Source organism: Rhinopithecus bieti, unplaced genomic scaffold, assembly GCF_001698545.2.
Source record: "Rhinopithecus bieti isolate Rb0 unplaced genomic scaffold, ASM169854v2 scaffold_980, whole genome shotgun sequence".
NCBI classification, from domain to species: Eukaryota; Metazoa; Chordata; class Mammalia; order Primates; family Cercopithecidae; genus Rhinopithecus; species Rhinopithecus bieti.
In genome coordinates this window covers 1,406,463-1,427,107 of record NW_016803338.1, presented here as the reverse complement: position 1 = coordinate 1,427,107, position 20,645 = coordinate 1,406,463, and the positions used below count along the sequence as shown (strand labels likewise).

Sequence of the window (20,645 nt, the reverse complement as noted above, 5' to 3'; positions counted from 1 at the left end):
CTCCCTTTGTGTTGAATAGTTCAGACCTTCAAGGCAGAGGGTCTAATTGGCTCACTTTGTCTTTTCTAGCCAGGCCACTTCCTGACCACTGTAATTGTCACTGTGTTCTGTTGATTGCTGCCTTCATAGCACTCACCTAGCACAAGTTGCAGTGATATATTTTAATTTCTATGTTTATATCCATTTCCCTCTCTAGTTTTGGCAGTGACCATATCTGTTTTGTTATGGCTGTATCCAGCCACTAGTGCAGTGCCTGATCATAGTAGATGTTTAGTAAATAATTAAATGAAAGAAGAAGAAGGGGATAATATCACATTAACCACCCTAAAGATAGACTTAGACTTCCTCATTGTACCAGTTACACCATAGAGAAGGGAAAAGTAGGGACAGAGTCTTGGGTCCACGGACCCCTTAGCAAGTCTGTGGAGGGAGGAGGTTCTCTTAAGAAAAAGGGTAGACAGGGTAATCTTCCCCCAAATACATCTTGACCAACATTCAAGCCACATGGTCTTTCCACTTCAAAGCCACACCTGAAGGGACCCTTAATGCAAATGCTCCCACTTTTTTTCTTTTTAAAATCTGTTGAGTAGCTAATATATGCCAAATTCTATAGGAAACACTTTGCAGGCATCATCCCTTTCCATTTTTACACAGACTCTAGAAGATAATATCCTCATTTTACAGCTACAGAACCAAGTTTCAAAAATTTAATTAGTTCACCCAAGGTCATAGAGCTAGAATGTAGCAGAGCCAAGATTAGAACATAGGTCTGTCTAACTCCAGCGCTCTTTCCATGACATTTGGCTCTCAATAAAGTACTCTCCCTTACTCGGGCAAACTTAATTCCTTCTCTGTAGCAGCACAGTGCCCTGTTCGTAAGGACAATACAGCACTTATTACCTACTTTTATTGTAGACATTTCTGGCTCCACTGCTAAACTATGCCTCCTTACAGCAGAACTATATCTGGTTTTTCTTTGTATCCTCAGCTCCTGTCATTTAATAGGGGCTCAGCCAACGTCTGTCTGCTAAGGTGAGCCTTGGAAGGATAGACAGGCAGTTACTGTGCTTTTCATATTTTAAAACTCCACAAAATACCATGAGTACCTTATTGTACAGAAATAAAATTGTAAGAATGTAAAAATCTCATAAATATTCCTCCAGTCTCTGTTATTGAAATTTGAAGAACACATATATGTTCTCCCTACCCATATTATGCTTAATGACATCAATCAAGTGAGACCTGCCCACTGTTATCATGGGTGGTAGATGCAGAGTGCTGGGATGGTCTACACACACACCAATGGAGTCTTCTTTTGACTCCGAGCAGCTGCCTGGTGTAGCTACAAGTTGGCATTCTCTCACTCCACATATATGTATTAAATGCCTACTACATGCATCATATTAGTTGCTTGTGAGTGGGCATGGTGATTATCCAAAAATGGCCAAGATGAGGATTCTGCCCTCACGTTGCCTGCCATCTGGGAGACACGACACACACACAAATACTGGAGCTATAAAGGAAAGGGGCTAAGACACTTGCTGACCAGGGGCTACAGGAGTTGAGGCAAAGATGACCTCTGGCAGGGAGCATGGAGAAGGATTTCATGGAACACATGGCATTTCACCTGGAATGTACAATTCAGACACATCTTTAAAAAACCCAGCCTGGGGGTGGGGGCTCCCAACTGGGCATGGGGAGCTTGTCTGTGAAGGGGTAAAGTTGGGCATTTAGAAAGCAAGTTGGAGCCCAATTGTTGCTGGCCTTGAATGCCAGGTTGCAGGTAATGAACTTTATTCTTAAGTTCTTAAGGAAGAGGGTAAAATGGTCATGAATATACTCCAGGAAGAGCAGCTGCCTGGGACTGAATTGCAGGGGAGAGACTGGAAGCAGAGAGAGCAGTTATTTTATGTTTATTTGATAATACCGGGTCTTTGCTGATCACACAACTGTGTGGGTGGATTGAAAACTTTGGGCAGAGCCACTTTTGAAACTCACACGTAGTTTTAGTGACTCATCAGGAAGCCAAGAAGAATTTCTAAGGGTCATCACAGCCAGGCTCAAAAGATGCACAGTATGAATGAGGAAATCCATTAACAGCTCCTAACCAGACATCTCAGGTACTGAGAAGGTAAGTTAGTTTGGGAAACTGAAACCAAACAACGTCCAAGAAAGTCACACTGCCTCACTGCCCAGTTAGTGCAGGCAAAAGGCCAGCAGGGCGGGCCTGAGGCTCAATGGGGCAGAGCCTGCAGAGTCAGATAGGGAAGCCCCAGAGAGAGGAAGGATCATGACTAAAACCCTCAAGAGGTGGCATCAAAACATCATGCTGTTTCTAGATAGCACACTGACTTTGCCAAACCAGGGTGAAATTAGCAGAAGCAAAATAGGGGAACATAATTTTGGGAAGGTAAAACAGTTGCTAAATGAACCACTAACTAGCCATCTTGACTGTCATCCAACAGCGGCCACCTGGTGAGACCACTTTGTTTATGGCATGAGAGCCCTTTAGGGGTGCAGCCAAGTGCAGCTTCAAACAGTGGCTTAGGTGTTAGCCTGGGCTGTGACAATGAAGTAAAAGGCTGTGTGTGTGAAGCTGCGCCAAAAACAGCCTCTGCAAAACAGCCGCTGCGGGCGTGAATTTTATGAGTTCTCCGTATGCAAACTACCATTAGTCACGCATTATTGATTGCTCCATTCCTCCAGGAGCATCCGTCTTCGGAAGCTTGGTTTCCAACTGCAAAGGCAAGCCTTTCAGTACAGGCTCACCATAACTCTTCCTTGGTCATCATGCCTTATATTTAAAGCTCTTTATAATGACGGCTTTTTTTTTTAGATTAAAATGCTTAAACCCTTTTTGATACCACTGAATTATGAGTAGTGACACAGTGAGGTTCCTTTATTTTTATGTGCATATGTGAGTTCACACAATTTCTCCATCTTTCTCGAAGACATTTCCATAGGAAAATAAACATAGTGAATTTATAAACAACAGGCTGAGAAACAATGCTGCTCTCTCCACATTAGCCAAGTCAAGTGATTAAAGCAGAAACAGAGGTTGGCCCAGAAATTTACTAGAATTCAACATTGCTATGTGATATCCAAGTATAAGCAGAAACTATTTTTTTCCCCCTTTTTTCTGTAAAACTTGGAATACCTGTCCTAATTAAATGTATTCCTCCAGGAATTGCATCTGATATTCAGTTAGATTTGATACCAGAACTCAGTTATTGACAGTTTTCTAAGGATACAGTCAGTGCTAGGATATACAAAATGAAAGGATAGAAAATGTTTTCTGTGCACATCTTATCATGTATTTTTTTCTTTTAAAGGAGGATAGGCAAGAGTAGTATAAACATCTAAAAAGGAAGTATCTCTACAAGTAGTGGTTTATTTTGTGTTTTGCCTTAACATAATACAACATTGTATTTTGCAGGGGAGAGACTGGAGGCAGATAAAGCCATTTTTGTTTTTTTTTTTTTTTTTTGAGACGGAGTCTCGCTCTGTCACCCAGGCTGGAGTGCTGTGGCCGGATCTCAGCTCACTGCAAGCTCCGCCTCCCGGGTTCACGCCATTCTCCTGCCTCAGCCTCCCAAGTAGCTGGGACTACAGGCGCCGCCACCTCGCCCGGCTAGTTTTTTGTAGATTTTTTTAGTAGAGACGGGGTTTCACCATGTTAGCCAGGATGGTCTGGATCTCCTGACCTCGTGATCCGCCCGTCTCGGCCTCCCAAAGTGCTGGGATTACAGGCTTGAGCCACCGCGCCCGGCCATAAAGCCATTTTTTTATGTTTATTCCATAATTCTAGGTTTTTGCAATTCACACAGCTGTGTAGGTGTATTGAAAACCTTTGTCTAATATAACTATAATGTAGTTAATATAATTACTATTGTATTTATTATATTATGTAGATGTGCCTGATGTGGTAATAATGATGGTGAGTATTAAGAAATTTTATGTAATATGAACTAAGCCATAGTGGCTTGAAATAAATGCTAGATTTTACTTAAAAGAGCTATATTGGAAGGGTAACGTAATCTTTAGGTATAATTCCAGTGCACTGGTAACAATGCGGCAAATATTATGTATTGTTGGACACATTCTGTTAATGATCTTCCTGGGCTGGATGGAGGGATTTTTTGTGGTTTTTTCCTCCCCATCTTGGCCTTGCTCAAAAAAAAAGCAAAAACAAAAAAAGCTCAACAAAAGGATAGTTGAGGGATGCTCACAAGATCAGAATCCTTTGCACAGCCTTGTAGGCCCTGTACGATCTGGTCCCTGCCCAGTTCTGATTTCCTCTTGTGCTCTAGAAGCCTACCCTCTGCCTCCCTCCCCAATCACGTCCAGCTCCTCCCTCCTCATCCATGCCTCGCTCCTCACTCATGCTGTTCCCTATGCTCAAAATGCTTTTCCCCTTCCCCTCCCACCCATCTCTTCTCATTCATCCTCCATCCAGGTCTCAGTGGATAAAGTCATGTAAGTCAAGTCTCCCTGTCATATGATTTTATACCACTTAAATTGAATTTATAGGCATATATTTATGCAGTTATTTGGTCAATATGTAAATCCTCCTCTAGTCTCTTAAGTTCCAGGAAGTTCGATGGCTTGTCACATAGTAGGTGTTCAAAAAACACTCACAGAATTGGATTTTTAAAGAAGACACAGAGAATAAGTGAGAAAGAACTTAGATTTGAAGACGTTCATTTTTTTTAATGGATGCTAGGAAAACTAAGAACAATGAAATGTGAGAATAGAAAACGATCTATTGATTGTTTTGATCTATTGATTGTATGAGTCACACACATACAAATATATAAATATATATATATACACAAAATATTAGAGTCCTCAGTAAAACTCAAATATTTAGCACTTATAAAATGTCAAGATTCAAAACCAGCTTTCTAATCTATAGTGTCAGCACCTTTACAAGTCATATACCCACCTATGCTTGTGCTGGGTGGGTACATGACAGTAGCTTGTGCTGTTATCTCATTACAACCTAAATACTCTTACATGCAGATCTGTATGGAATAGGTGATCTGTTTTCTAACATAATCAGGAAATAGGCTCTCCTGTTCAATGAAATGTTCTGGTCAATAGCATCACATTACACATACCATACCCATTTAATCCATATTCTGTGAATCCAATTATACTAAACTGCATTTAACTCTGAAACCCACTGGTCATAATTTAACTGCTGATGAAAACATTCGAAGACCGTACAGTGCTTTAATGATCACTTACCTTTGCACCATGCAGTACTCTAGTATTTGTCAGTAGCAGCTGCAGTAATCCCTGTGATAGAAAATTGGGTGAACCAGGTTTTACTAAAATCAATAGAACATTCTGTAGTTATTGCAAGTGCTGTGAGATAAAGGTCAATTAATTCTAATAGGCAAGAAGAAAGAATATAAGAATTTGAGAAATGCATATATGTCATTAAACATTGAATATAAACTTTAACCTATTGAAATTCTTAGTGGATATATGTATTTACTTTTACTATTTTCAATGTTTGATTTTCAGAAGTGTGTTCACAAACATTTTTTTGGATTATAAGATTACCATTTCAGAAATACAATGCTCCACATTTTTGTATCTTTAAACATGAATGGAATTTCACAACACACTTCTGTGACCCTCAAGATGACTGTTTCCACTGTGCAGATAGAGAAGCTGAGGCATGAGGCTATTTCTGTACATCTTCTAAAGATACTCCCTGAGCCAGTGGAAAGGAAGCCTGAGACGGAAAAAGACTCTGTGTCCTCACTGAGAACACATCTTGTATGCATCTGTAGTCTTGGGGGAGGGTAGATTGAAAAACCAGAGGTGGCTTTTCACACATGCTCCTACACGCCTACAAGGAGGTCTTTGTAAAAATGTGTACACAAATAAAGTGGGTATCAAGGTGATTACCAGGATGAATTTTCACTGGTCTGGAATGCCTTGAGTATGCTTGATGGCAAGAAGGTAGATTAGTTGGCTTTTCAAGGCCTGTCTAATAGTTATAATTCTATCTAGTGGGCAATTCATAGATGAAAAATATTTAAAGTGTTCACCTTTCTATTTCTTTTTTTTTTTTTCTTTACAGATCTATGCAGTTAGATCAGTTGTTCCCAACAAAAGCAATAATGAAATAGTCCTGGTGCTACAACAGTTTGATTTTAATGTGGATAAAGCCGTGCAAGCCTTTGTGGATGGTAGGTATACCTGTGCCTTGCAGCTGAAGATGTTAGACCTAAATATTCCAGATATTCCATATTTTTTTCCTTAAATGAACTGAGTGTCAATTCATTATGAGTACTTTAGGTCTCATAAAAATGTGTTAGGCTTCACATGATCGTACCACTGCCCTCCAGCCTAGGTGACAGAGTGAGACCCTGTCTCAAAAAAAAAAAAAAAAAAAAAAAAAAAGTGGTAGATTTTAAAACACATAGACACACTCAATAAGAATAGAATTTGGAAGTTCTTTATCTCTCATTTAAGGAAAAACAGACTCTAGATAGTTTTCAAAGGATATTGATTATAGTGCTACTAATTTCCTTGCCTACCAGTCATTCCAATTTGATATTAAATGTGTCCTTGGCCAGCAGTGACTCATGTCGATAGTCCCAGCACTTTGGGAAGCCAAGGTGGGCAGATCACTTGAGGCCAGGAGTTCGAGACCAGCCTGGGAAGCATGGTGAAACCCTGTCTTTATTTAAAAATATATAAAAATTAGCCAGGCTTCATAGTGTATGCCTATAGTCCTACCTAGCTTCTTGGAGGCTGAGGTGGGAGGATGGCTTGAGCCCGGGAGGCAGAGGTTGCAGTAAGCTGAGATTGTACCATTGCGCTCCAGCCTGGACGACAGAGTGCGCCTCTGTCTCAGTAGATAAATAAATAAATAAATGTGTCCTTTATTTGATGTCATTCTTATGAATGGAGGATAATGTATTTTGGTCCTTATCTGGAAAGTCTTCTCACTTCTCCAACCGGCATAATTCTACTTGGCTGTATGACTGGAATTCTTAAACTTGATGCTTATGTAGTCTAAGAGGACTGGTTTATTCTTTAATGTCTTTATTTTATGATTTTTAGATTGCCAAATTAATCAATATCAGTTTATCTTATCTACCTCTAAAATCTTTTTGCTTTATTTTAAAAAATTTGTTATTTAGGTAGTCCATTGCCAGAGATGTTACAAAATCTAAAGTCTCAGGAATATGTTTATCCTATAAATTTACAATGTAATGCTTTGGATTTCCTGTAAATTATGGGGAAATTCTCCCCTCCTAATCAAATTAAACCAGTTCCAGTTTTGAACAAAGATCTCTTACTTGTCCTTAGTTATCATATGTCTTCTGTCCTGGCATTAGTTTCTATTTTGTAAATATGGGCAAGCTACACATAATCTGTCAAATAAGGTCAAGGAAGACCTGCCAGCACATTTCTCAGTTATATCCTATTTACAGTTTGTCAAGGACAGTTTGATTTACTTATTTTCCTAGGAGTAGAATAACCTTCTTGAGTTTCTAAAAGTATAATTGCATTTCAGGGCAAGGTCTTGGAACCAAGCAATATGGTCACATTCTGATATCAGCAGTCAAGGTTTAGGGTCCTAATTGAATTAGCAAATGGTTATCATTCAGTAGACCTAGAAGCAAATCCATGGTGCACAACTTTTCTCACTGTTTTTCCCTGCTTCATATACTAAGAGATATATAATTTTTAGTCACGAGAAGCAAATAGTAGAGAATGCAATATTAATCTAACTTTGCAGCATTAGGTGCAGTTTGTCTGAAAAAATATCTGGAAAGAAGCACATCCTGGATCAGATACATTCTCTTTTCAGATTTTACTTGCCAACATCACCTGCATGGAAAAAAAGCTTTAGGAAAGGAAAAGGCTATTATCCCCATTCCTTGCTACCCCCACTTGGATTGAGGCCCCCCACATTCCTCATCATGAAAGTTTTTATTGCAGCGTGATCTTGATGAGATGCACAGATGCACAGTAACTGATGGACTGTCATCAAATCTGTTTGTATTTAAACAGAGCACCTTGCTTGTCCTTCTTGAAATTTTCACTTTTTCAATGTTGAGATCTCATTAATAAAACTCTTTGATTGCTGAGAAGCCTCATGAGAAGTCATTTGGGTTGGGAAGCAGTAGGAAAACTTGATTTAAAAATACTGGGTGCCAGGAAGGTGGCTCATGCCTGTAACCCCAGCACTTTGGGAGGTCAAGGAAGAAGGACTGCCAGGAGTTTGAGACCTGGACAACATGGTGAGACACGGTCTCTACAGTTTTTTTTAAGTTAGTCTAGAGTGGTGACACATGCCTGTAGTCCCAGCTACTCAGGAGGCTGAGGCAGGAGGATTGGTTGGACCCAGGCTGCAGTGAGCCATATTTACACCACTGCACTCCAGCCCGGGCAACAGTGTGAGACCCTGTCTCAAAAAAAAAAAAAAGCCAAACAACTGACAGTCAAAAATAGTTGTTAGGAGTCATTTATGAGGCATACAGAAAGCACTCTGAGTGGCTGAAAAACTCCAAGCCGTTTCAGTATAATTAAAATTTAATAATAACAGTTTCAAAATCCTCTGTAAATATGGCTATTTCTTCTTCAAAATTAGTCCCTAAAGCTCATTGTCCAAATTACAAATAGAATGTATATCAAAACATGACAATTAGAGAACTAATTGAATATGGCAGTTGTGAAAACAGTAAGCAACTCAACACCACCTTCTGATTAAAATGAACAGTATTTAGCATTTTTAAATTTTAGTTTTATTTAGAAAACTGAAGCATAGCTATAAGTAAGAATTGCCCTAATTATTATTAACCAAGACTTACCAAGAAATCTAACGAAAGTGACTTTCTAAATTTCTTCAAAAGGAAAATGCTGTGAAACATTAATTCTCTGGACAAATTAGAGGAAGACCAACCCAGTTAATAAAAAGTCTGAATTATAGCTTACTTTTAGGTGCAGTCTTATTTCAAGTACATGCAACTCAGACAAGTCTAAGAGGGGCATTGAGTTGGAAACTTTAAATAGATAGGAATAATTAGCCTGTCTAAACATTAGTCAAAGCCATAAGCCTTCTGCTTATCTAACAGTGACAGTAGACTCAATAATTGGGACCCTACTAATTTGAAATTTATTATAAAGACCAGCCTGAAATTTATCTTTGTTTAGCCAACATACTCCTTGTAGAGAGCTATTAGTATATTTAGATTAGAGCTATTAGTATATTTAGAGAATGCTTAAAATCGTTAAAAGAATACACTTAAAAGAGCTACTCTCTTTTAGAAATACTGTGCCTATTTATCTGAAAACAACTGATGTCCTCATTACCAATAACTTGTTATTGAAACTACCTTCAGCACAATTGGAATGAATGAATGAACTTTGTTAGACTATGTGGAAACATGGGTTGCAGCTGGCCAGCGATAAAACATTTTTTTAATGTCTTGTAATTTAATTAGGTATCTTCTCTCAGTCAGTGCAGTTCTACCTACATATGTGAATGGGATGGACAGAACCTGGGGCCCAACTTTTCACTTAATGAACTTTTTTTGGTTTTGAGGTAGAAGTCTTGTAAAGACCGCATCCCATCTCTATCCATGCTAATGCCAGAGAAACTAATATCATTGTAATATGTCTTCCTCATCCCCCTGCGAGATGTGAACATATGAATAGGAACAGAAAAAGAGGAGGAGTGGCCAAACAGAAAGCTGAAATTCACATTGTTAATAATATTCAGAATCCCATATTTGGTTCAGAAGATTATAGGTATTTTTATTCATATATCAAACAGAATAATTTTAATTCTACCTATGGCAACAAAGCTGCTAGAAAATTCTCAAGATACATTTCATTTTCCCTAAGACAATATAATGATAAAAAAGTAAGCTTCATGTAGTAAGTCTTAATATTTTGATAAAACCAAGATCATACAGTGAATTAAATGAAAATCTGGGAAATAAAAAATGAAACTGGCATTTTTATTAAGATAGGATGTATCAAAACAAATGAAAAAGCCAAAAAGAAAAAAAAAAGCTGCTACCAAGATGGAAAGGCAGAGATGAATTTTGTGTGATGTTTTATGATGTGAATATTTGTTGAAGATTCTTTGTCTTTATCTAGGCAGTGCAATTCAAGTTCTAAAAGAATGGAATATGACAGGAAAAAAGAAGGTAAGATTAATATTGATTGTAAATTGGTAACATCTTCAATCAAAACCTTCATGGTTGTTATTTTAACAAGGCTGCCAGTTTTTTGCTTCTTTCAAATATGTTAATATATACACCCAGAAAGCTTCCAAATTCATGACTCTCGTAAATTACCAGATACTCTCACTTGTAATGCCCTTATTTTCTGCTCAGTGTTTTTAACAACCAGGTGTGCTTAAGAAGTCCCAGAGTTGCTCTCTTTTTTAAGTATAAAGGGGAGCCCAGCTGGAGAATTCAAAGGATTCAAAACATTAACTTGCCTGAACGTATCCTGTAGCACAAAGAAAAATATTAAGGAGTATTTTAAAGATACTTGAAAACCTCTAAATATATTTTCGCATGTTTTTCCACCTGAAAGAAGCTGTCCAAGGCTGCCCTGAGATGCTTTTTTGGCTGAATTCTAAGGTGGATCATTAATAAAAGAAGAAGAAAAGAAAGTTCCTTAGAACCATAATAAGTAAGGGACCTTCTTGAACACTGGTGTACTGCTCTTTGAGAACAAAGGGAAGGGGATTTTACTGTGTCCCATTCAAATTGGTATGCTTTTTTGTCAAGTCACAAAGGGCCTGGGATTTCTGGGAGCTCGTGAGATGCATCTGTGCATACACACTAGCAAAAGTGTGCCGCACCTTTCAAAGTAACTGTTCCACTCATTCCCGCTATGACACAGCAAGGCCTTGTGTTTCGGTTTTCCCAGGATATCGTACGCCAGTCTACCCTTCCCCATGGGGGAAGATCACAGGCCTGCAAAACAGGTTCTGAACAAACAATAACACAGTATTACTTTCATAAAACCTGAAGATTACTGAAATTACAGGAATCATCCTTTCCGTTTTTCTCCTCCTAGTTTCATGTAGAATAGGAAAATTGTGAGTTTTTTTTTTTAACCTTTGTATGCCACCATCTTTGACAATCTCTGCTTAATCTTTAATCATAGCTTCCCAGGCCTCTGTGTGAGATGAACATGATTTGCAAGTGATTGAAAGGCAGTATTTAGACTTACATAGAAAAATTTCGAATGTGTGGTTTGGGTATTAGATTTTTCTGATGTGAAAAAAAGAGCAGATAGCAGCTGCAGATCCAACTCATTACTGAGTCTCCCTCCTGGAGGCTGAAAAGGAAAATGGTCTCCCAGCCAAATAGACGTGAGGCTTGAGAGCCAGAAGCTGCTGTGGGTGTCTTGTGGGAATAAGTGCCACTGGCCTTGCCTTCACCCTGGGACACACACCTCTCACCTAGGAAAGCACTTACTGGGGCATGATTGTGGTTCCAAAGGAAAAGAGAACAGGGAGGAGAATTGAGAAGAGGAAACAGTTTCTTCTTTTGTAAATATGTTGAAGAACGAAGCCAGGCTGATGCTCACCTGGCACTCACTCGTTCAGCAGGTGGGACAGGGTCTTTCTTATGGTTCAGACGTCTGTTCCGATTGGCGGGGCTGGTATCATACTGTTTGTTGAGTACACTGAATATCAACTGGGTACAAAGCAACATCAAGTCAAGCATATAACATAATTAGGAACAACATCTTCTTAATTTTCTTGATATTCTTATGTATTCACCATTAGAACATTTTAAGAGAGATATAGTAAAACTCTGTATTTTAGACTTTTGTGATATCGGGGGGTCTAAACAATTTCAATTGTATAAAATGCAGGGTGGTGTTATTTCAAAGGAAATAAAATGAAGCCTTGTAATGCTATTCAGCTAGCAGTCGAGAGGTCCAGGGGCTATCTCACAGGAAAAGGGGGACTTATATCAGTTTGGCATTACCTTGAAGCTGTTGTCTGCTCCAGCTGAAGTATTCATGGGATGGCAGGGCACAGTGGCTCATGCCTGTAATCTCAGCACTTTGGGAGGCAGAGGCAGGAGAATCACTTGAGCCCAGAAGTTCGAGACCAGCCTGAGCAACATAGGGAGACCCTGTATCTACAAAAAATTTTTTAAAAATAGCTGCATGTGGTGATGCATGCCTGTAGTAACAGCTACTCAGGAGGCTGAGGTGGGAGGATCGCTTACGCCCAGGAGGGTGAAGCTGCAGTGAGCTGTGATTACGCAACTGCATTCCAGCCTGGGCGACAGCCAGAGTGAGACCTTGTTAAAATAAATAAATAAATAAATAATCATGGGGATGATTATGGATCCTGTGGCTACCTGGGGCTCGCTAGACAATGACAGCAATTCCAGGAATCTCCTGGTTGACTGGTTTCTATTTCAGAGACCCAACCTGGACTTTAAGGACCTACCTTCTGTGCCCTCATTTTACAAGAAGAAGTTGCCTGCCTTTTCCCTAGTAGTCCTCCCCATACCTCTCCTTCTGCCCAGCAGATGGGAACCTTAGTGGCCTCCTTGCCTCTCCAGCATTCACCACTTTGAGATGAGAGCTAATCCCCGATGGCAGGATAACTGAAATCAAGTTTTTTCAGGATGGTTATCACAAGATTTTACTGTAGAGCCTCAAGTTGCCCAAATAATATGTCAGTTATTTAAGCCATTCCTTGTTGGTTTTTTCTTCCTTTTATTGGAACCTTTTTAATTGTGTTTATGAGGTGAAAGTTTATACAACTTACTATAAGAGAAAAGATACTTAAATTAACTTGGGTTTAATAAAGACGTAAATATTCATCCAGTCTGTAAGAAGAGCCAGGAACCAAAACAGATAACGTAACTTATTTTCATCTCTCAGATTCACCTTATATTTCAAGAGTCTGAGTTGAATATTATGTTCTCATGTGTTTCTCATTCTAGAACAATAAAAGAAAAAGAAGCAAGTCCAAGCAGCATCAAGGCAACAAAGATGCTAAAGACAAGGTGGAGAGGCCCGAGGCAGGGCCCCTGCAGCCACAGCCACCACAGATTCAAAACGGCCCCATGAATGGCTGCGAGAAGGACAGCTCGTCCACGGATTCTGCTAATGAAAAACCAGCCCTTGTCCCTCGTGAGAAAAAGATCTCAATACCTGAGGAACCTTCAAAGGCACTTCGTGTGGTCACAGGTCAGTAATGCTTAAGTAAAATTGCTTAGGAAGACACAGATGTAAAGAGCACAAAGGGAGCTCATTGGGGCTACTGTTGATATTGTTGAAAATGGAAGGTTGTTTTTCTGCAGTGTGTACAATTCAGCCTTCCTGAAGCCAGGATGGGGGGTGAAGGGGAATGTAACAGGGCAGAGAATAAATGCTCAATCTAGCTCTACACAAAGTCAGAGGATTTTCTCTCTCTCTCTTTTTTTTTTTTTTTTTTTTTTTTTTGAGTCAGGGTCTTGCTGTGCAAGGCTAGAGTGCAGTGGTGTGGTCATAGCTCACTGCAGCTGCAGCCTTGAACTCCTGGACTCAAGCAATCCTGCCTTGGCATCCCAAAGTGCTGGTATTACAGACATGAGCCACCACACTTAGCCAGTCTTTTTTAATGGAAATTCTAGTTTAAAGAAATATTCTGTATAAACACCTTTGCTAGAATTCACCTGGGGTAGAAGGAATAATTGGTGACAAAAGAAATGTTTTAAATGTTTTCTTTTAGAAAGGGCAGATCAAATTATTTTAACTGCTGGTATTTTTTATATGATGTGACAGAACATAATCTTCCAGGGGGTTAGAATCTGGAACATTAATTATTTGTGCTCTAACTATATATTTATTAATCTTCAAAAGGCTACTTCGTAATCCACTGTTTGACTTTGGGCACATCATCTTCTCTAGGGTCCCATTTCCTTTCTGAAAAATAAGGAAACTGCATTGGAATCTACTAGATCAGTGCTTCTCAATACTATCTGACCCAATGCCCCATTTTTAGAACAAATCCTAAAATAAAATTCATGCATAATATAACCTACCTAGAAACAGAATTTCAGTAAATAATAAAAATACAAGAAATTCAGGAATAACTAAAATAGAATTAGTGCATAATATAACCTACCTAGAAACAGAATTTCAATAAATAAAATATAAGAAATTCAGGAAAAACTAAAATAGAAAGCTCAATAAAGAGGCCAGATTTTTACACCCACTTAAAATGAATCACTTTGCAATTAAATGAAGTAAGGCAGTAGTCAGCTGGATATTGTGGATACTGTTTTTTTATATTTGACATGTACAGTAAGAGCTCAATAAGTATATTTGTATATAACATGGAATCACTGTGAATGCACCTGCTACAAATGCAGTCCGATTTAGGGTAATGAGTGTCAACTCTAATATCATGACTGCTGATGTGGTTTTCCACATGGCCAAAAATTCTCAGTCAAGTTCTAAACATCATAAAGTACCATCTTACTTTAATTTACACAATAGTTGAATCTTGGAAATCCAAGCAAATGTTGGAAATCCATAGTAAAACTGTCTAGACTCACATAATTATATATATATATATATTTTTTTTTTTTTTTTTTTTTTTTTTTTTTAACAATCATGAATGTCCAGGGGAACATAAGAAAGTTCAGGACACAGGATAATTCTTTGTTGTGTAGGATATTCCCAGGATTGCAAGTCATCTAGCATCCTGCCCCCCAACCCCATCCCCAACACACACACACAATCATTTTGCTAATTTTAAAATGCCCCTCAGTTTTTCAGAATGTCTCCTAAAAGGTGGTAGATCCCTTGATGAGAACCACTACACTAGTTGACCCCCAAAGTCCTTCTAGTTATAAAATCCTGAGTTTGTTGAATCAGTGGTGTTTTAAACTCTTGTTATATTCAGAGCACTGTGCTGGATGCCACAGTAGATTCAGAGAAGGATATTATATGGTCTAGGCCCTGATGGAATCACATTCTGATATCTTTGAAGAGAAGGCTGTAGATTCACTGGTGAGTTTAAGGTTTGGGGAAGAGAGGTGCAGTATCCAACTGAGTGATCCTGGGAGATTTCCTGGGAGCATTGGGTATTAAAGGACCAATAGAACTGAGGTGGTAAAAAGGATTTGGAGGGTTAGAGAGAAGTAAGGAGAACTTTACTGAGTGCCCTCAGGTATTGCACCTGCTGTATATGACACACTGCTATCCTCTGACAAACCAAAGATGAATAAGACCCATCCATGCCTAAGAAAAGTTCAGTCTACCAGAAGAGATGGAGGTGCAAACAGAAAAGCAAATGGTGACATGTACCAAATCAGGGTGGCAGTGAGAAGGCGTTAAATAACTGGCACACTCTATAATACGCTAGTAATTTCTTAAATTGCTCACAAAGCATGAATTTTCTTCCAGAAACACATTTCCTAACAACTCCACCAATAGTGCTGAAACTCATATAATCCTTATTTACTTCATGATGGTTTCCTAAAACCAAACAATGACAACAACAAAATAACCTATTTCATTTTGAATCTGAATTCTCCAGGAATTTTTCAATTCAATTTTCACTGTGCCTACAATTTTAAGACTGTTTTGATTTATAGTCAGAGCAAGAGAAAGAAATTAAATAATCGAGTGGCAGATTCCCAACTTTACTTGTTATTGCTTTCACATGAATTACTTTCAAAATCTAATTACTCAAGTTGCCATTTTGATATCAATCATAGAATAAAAGCTTAGCATGTATATATTTTCATTTACTTATAATTTATGCCTTCTTTGTAAAACAATGTCAGTAATTCTATCAAGTATATGACATTAAAGTAAATGCAATTTAGAAGTGTCTCCTTCCCAGTGGACAGCTTCCTTGAAAGTTAAGTACCCCCCAGGGGAGTGGGTACAAGGGGGCTTTTGGAAACCCTAACATGAAACTTTCTGTGAAGAATTCTTTCTTGCACAGTGATCCCATTCTCCCTTCTGTTTTTTAAGTATAGCATGAAGGCATTCAGATGTGTTAGTATTATTTGTTAATACAGTCACTGATTCATTACAAATGCCTGTGCAACAAATTTTTCTGTTAAAGAATAAATGAGCCAGGCATGATGACTCACGCTTGTCATCCCAGCACTTTGGAAGGCTGAGGCGGGAGGATTGTTTGAGCCCAGGAGTCCAAGACCAGCCTGGGCAACAGGGCAAAACCCCCTCTCTATAAATAATACAAAAATTAGCTGGCCCTGGTGGTGCATGCCTGTACTTCCAGCTACCTGGGAGGCTTAGGTGGGAGAATCACCTGAGCCCGGGAGGTTGAGGCTGCAGTGAACTGTGATCGTGCCACTGCACACCAGCCTGGACAGCAGAGTGAGACCCCTCAAAAAAAAAAAAAGAAGAAGAAATGATGGTAATGGAAGGTTAGTAGATGTTCTTCCAAAAGGAAGCAAATTCTCCTTCTTGGCCCTTAACTTCATTAGCAGCCCACCTGCTATGATTGTAAATTTTGAAATGAGTTTTTAGCTATAGTAATCTGCCCTTATCCTTGGAAGATAGGTTCCAGGACCCCCAGTGGATGCCTGAAATCATGTGTACTGTTTTTTTCCTGTACTATACTATACTGTGCTACAATTTAATTTATAAATTAGGCACAGTAAGAGATTAAAAATAACCAATAATAAATAGAACAATTATAGCAATATACTGGTCTCTTTCTTGCTCACTCTCTGTCTCTCTCTCTCAAAATATCTTATTGCACTATAAACATCCTTATTGTGATGATGTGAGATGATAAAATGCCTGCATGATGAGATGCGATGACACCCAATCTGATCACCAAGACAGTCACTAGAGTGATGAGTGGGCAGGTATCGTGTATGGCATGGATACTCTGGATGAAGGCATGATCATATCCTGGGCAGGACAGAGTGAGATGGCACAAGATTTCATCACACTACTCAGAACAGTATGAAACTGAAAACTTAATGAGTTGTTTATTTCTGGAATTTTCTGTTTGCTATGTTTGGACCGCAGTTCACCATGGGTTACTGAAACCATGAATAAGGCAGGACTATTGTAGTTAGATTTTCCTGCCTTCAAATTATGAAGTTTCATCAGAAAGTTGATGCCAAAACTATCTAATGGCTTTAATATATTTGCTCAATCTATTGGCAATCGCAAGAGCTCTAACTCATCTGCAGATGAGTGTTAGGCTGTAGACACTCTGCACCCCATTTTGAGTAGAATGTTGGAACTAGAAAGGATGAGAGTGAAACTTTAATCCTGGCTCCCCACTTTATAACTGAAGAAACCAAGGCTCCTGGGTTGAGAAGCTGAGAGGATAACCCTTTTGAACTCTCTGTAGTTTGCAAAAGGCTGACTCAAATCCATGCAATTTTATCATGTAGTAGAGAGTTACTGCTAAAACCATGGGTTCCCTAACTCCTAAAAAAAGTGTGTAATTGAAAAATTAGAAAAAAGTCACAATAACAAAGCCACATAATGATATTCTGTGCTTGAGTGAGTTCACAGCATAAGCCTAAAAGAAATCTCCAGGCTACTATAGTGGAGCGTTTATCAAGCCCTCCAATAATGGAACTAGCTCAACAAAGCCTGCCCAGAGTGCCCCACTGGGCAGGAGGCTGTGAACATGTGGGATGTGTGTTTTATCTTTTTATAACACCTTGACATTCAGGATCCCTCTTTTTAAAAGTCTTAAACAGAGTCACTTTTTGGTAGGGGAAAGTTAGCTTTAAGATATATGCAGGTGGCTCAGGGGTGTTAGTGTGACTTCCTACGTGAAAAATCACCACCAAAAGCATCATCATTTCAGGTTGTAAATATAGCACTGTCAAGTGGGACAATGCTGTGTGTCAGCAGATAGCTTAGAAGTTTAGGAGTATGTTTTAAGCCTGAGAGTAGTTTTTTTCTGCATCTCAGAATTCTTAATAACAGCTCAAATTGGATCTTTTATATAATCCAATCAAAATCACCCTGGGCTCAAATACAAAATCAGGCAAAGAGTAGATCAAGATTTATTTTTGCCGAGCAGGCGCAGTGGCTCCCACCTGTAATCCCAGCACTTTCAGAGGCTGAGGTGGGAAGATTACTTGAGGCCAGGAGTTTGAGACCAGCCTGGACAACATAGCGAGCTCTTATCTCTTTAAAAAAAAAGAAAAATTAGCTTGGGACGGTGGTTCATACCTGTAGTCCCAGCTGCTTGGGAGGTTGAGATGGGAAAATCCTTTGAGCCCAGGAGTTTGAGGCTGCAGTGAGCTGTGATTGCGCCACTACACTCTAACCTGGGGTACAGGGCAAATCCCTATCTCAAAAACAAAAACAAACAAACAAAAATTATTTTACTAAAAGTAGTGCCAAGGATAATACTTTTTTCTAAGACCCTATCTAAATGTCTAAAGCACATTTTGACCTTAGGGTCTAATTTTCCCAAATGTTCCTCCTGCCCTATGTTTCCTGAGGCTCATAAGCTAAAATGTATAGCATTTACTTGTCTCCACTTAGGCTAGAATAGGAATTCAGATTCCTCTCTTGTCTTTATCCCACTGGACGTAATTCCCATTGAATAGGAAAGGAGCAGGACTGTGGACCATCAGCAGCGTCCCAGAGATAAACTCTGGGGCAGGGCTTTCCCTCTCTTGAGCTCTTCTTGCTGACCCAGCAGCCATCCTTTATGTTGCCTCCTCGTGTAAAGCATCCTGGGAAGCCAAGTCTTCAGTCCCTGTTCCTTGGAACAGAAGGCTCCATGCCGTGGTTGCTGACCTTCACGAACTGGACCGTACAGCCTGCCCTGTACCACAGAGCAGGAACAACCCTGTCGTCGTTACCTTTGCAATGCAGCTTCTGTGCTTGGGAGCAGCATCTGCACAGAGCTGGTTTCTCATCCTCAAGTGAACTGAACCAAATGTGAGAGAAAGGGTCCTGTGCCTTTAGAATGTTAGTCGCTCCCCCCAATTTGTGCTTCCTGTAACAAACAACAAAAACAACCCACCACCATTTCACACTATTGTTGTGGTAGGTGGTTCCCCACAGGTTGTTCAAGCAGATTTTTTTATGTTGCTGTTGGTCCTGGCCTCAAGATTACCTCCCCTGCTTCTCTAAGCCCTATATTGGACAGAGGATTAGCAAAGATCAACAAAAAGAAAGCAGCCAGCTTAGAACTTTTAATAGTAAAAGTCAAATGTGTATATTCTAGGATTTCAGCAGTGCCAGCTCTCAAATGGAAGCAATATAATATCACAGCTAAGAACCAGGGCTTTAGCGTTGGACATGTTTGGTTTCAAATCTTGGCCTCATCACTTATGAGGTGTGTGACCCTGGACAGGTTAACCACTCTTCATCTCACTTTCCTCATCTGCAAAATAAAGAACATTCCTCCACTTTACAATATTGTGGTGAGCAGTAAATGAGATATATAAAGTGATGAGCTCAGCATCTGGAACAGGGTAAACCTTTCCTCTTATCATTCATTTATCCATTGAGTAAATATTTTTAAGCATCCAACATGTGTCAGGAACTCTACAGGAAGTGGACAAGACAACAAAGGTTTTGCTCTTGCAGAGTTGACGTTCTTTGGGGTGGGGGGATGGGGAGAAGAGACAGATAATAAACCAGAATACAACTAAGTTACCAACATAATTCTAGACTGTAATAAACGTTATAAAGGCAGCATGTAGAAGGGCAGCTGGGGAGTGCATGTGTGCGGCAATTCCATAGAAGGTCTTGCTGTGACGTGTCTGGAGATATTGAAGCTAAGATCCCAGTGCTTCAATTCAGGCTGTCTCATGCCAACTTACAATGGTCTGAACAGCCAGTGTTTCATTTAAATTTTTGTTAAGTACCTTAGCTGATGCCCTTGTTGGATTATAGCCATAGGTTTTAACTTTTTTTTTTTTTTTTTTTTTTTTTTGAGATGGAGTCTCACTCTGTCACCCAGGCTGGGGTGCAGTGGCACGATCTCAGCTCACTGCAATCTCTGCCTCCTGGGTTCAAGCGATTCTTCTGCCTCAGCCTCCTTGGTAGCTGGGACTACAGGCACATGCCACCACACCTAGCTAATTTTTTGTATTTTCAGTAGAGACAGGGTTTCACCATGTTAGCCAGGATGGTCTCCATCTCCTGACCTCGTGATCCACCCACCTTGGCCTTTACTATTTTTTTTTAATTAAAGATCTAATACTGTATTAACATATATATAGCTGATGTTAAGTACTATCATATGAACATGGATTTCTGAAGTTTATATTTTGGTCAGGCACAGTGGCTCATGCCTGTAATCCCAGCACTTTGGGAGGCCAAGGCAGGAGGATCATTTGAGCCCAGGAGTTCAAGACCAGACTGGGCAACATCGTGAGAATTGGTTCTAAAAACAACTTAAAAATTAGCAGGGCGTGGTGGTCCATGCCTATGCTCCCAGCTACTTGCAGGGCTGAGGTGAGAGGATCACTTGAGCCCAAGAGGTCAAGGCTGCAGTAAGCCATGATCACACCACCGTACCTCAGCCTGCGCAACAAAGCAAGACCCTGCCTCAAAAAATAAAAAATAAAAATAAAGTTTATATTTTAAAGCACATAATTACTGTTGTCATTCATCTTTAATTATTGTTTTAGCATTCAAATACTTGGTATTAATTC

General features: G+C 39.5%; 1 protein-coding gene across 9 annotated transcripts in view; it reads left to right on the top strand.

Annotated features, from left to right (window-relative positions):
* The window catches only part of SPATS2L (spermatogenesis associated serine rich 2 like), a 178,489-nt gene that overhangs the window by 99,688 nt on the left and 58,156 nt on the right, over positions 1–20,645 (top strand). For all 9 annotated transcript variants that reach the window (XM_017876388.1, XM_017876423.1, XM_017876370.1 and 6 more), the window contains 3 exons: positions 6,098–6,206; positions 10,138–10,187; positions 12,969–13,215. In XM_017876388.1, coding sequence (XP_017731877.1) covers positions 6,098–6,206; positions 10,138–10,187; positions 12,969–13,215 — 406 coding nt within the window. The remainder of the gene's footprint in view (positions 1–6,097; positions 6,207–10,137; positions 10,188–12,968; positions 13,216–20,645) is intronic.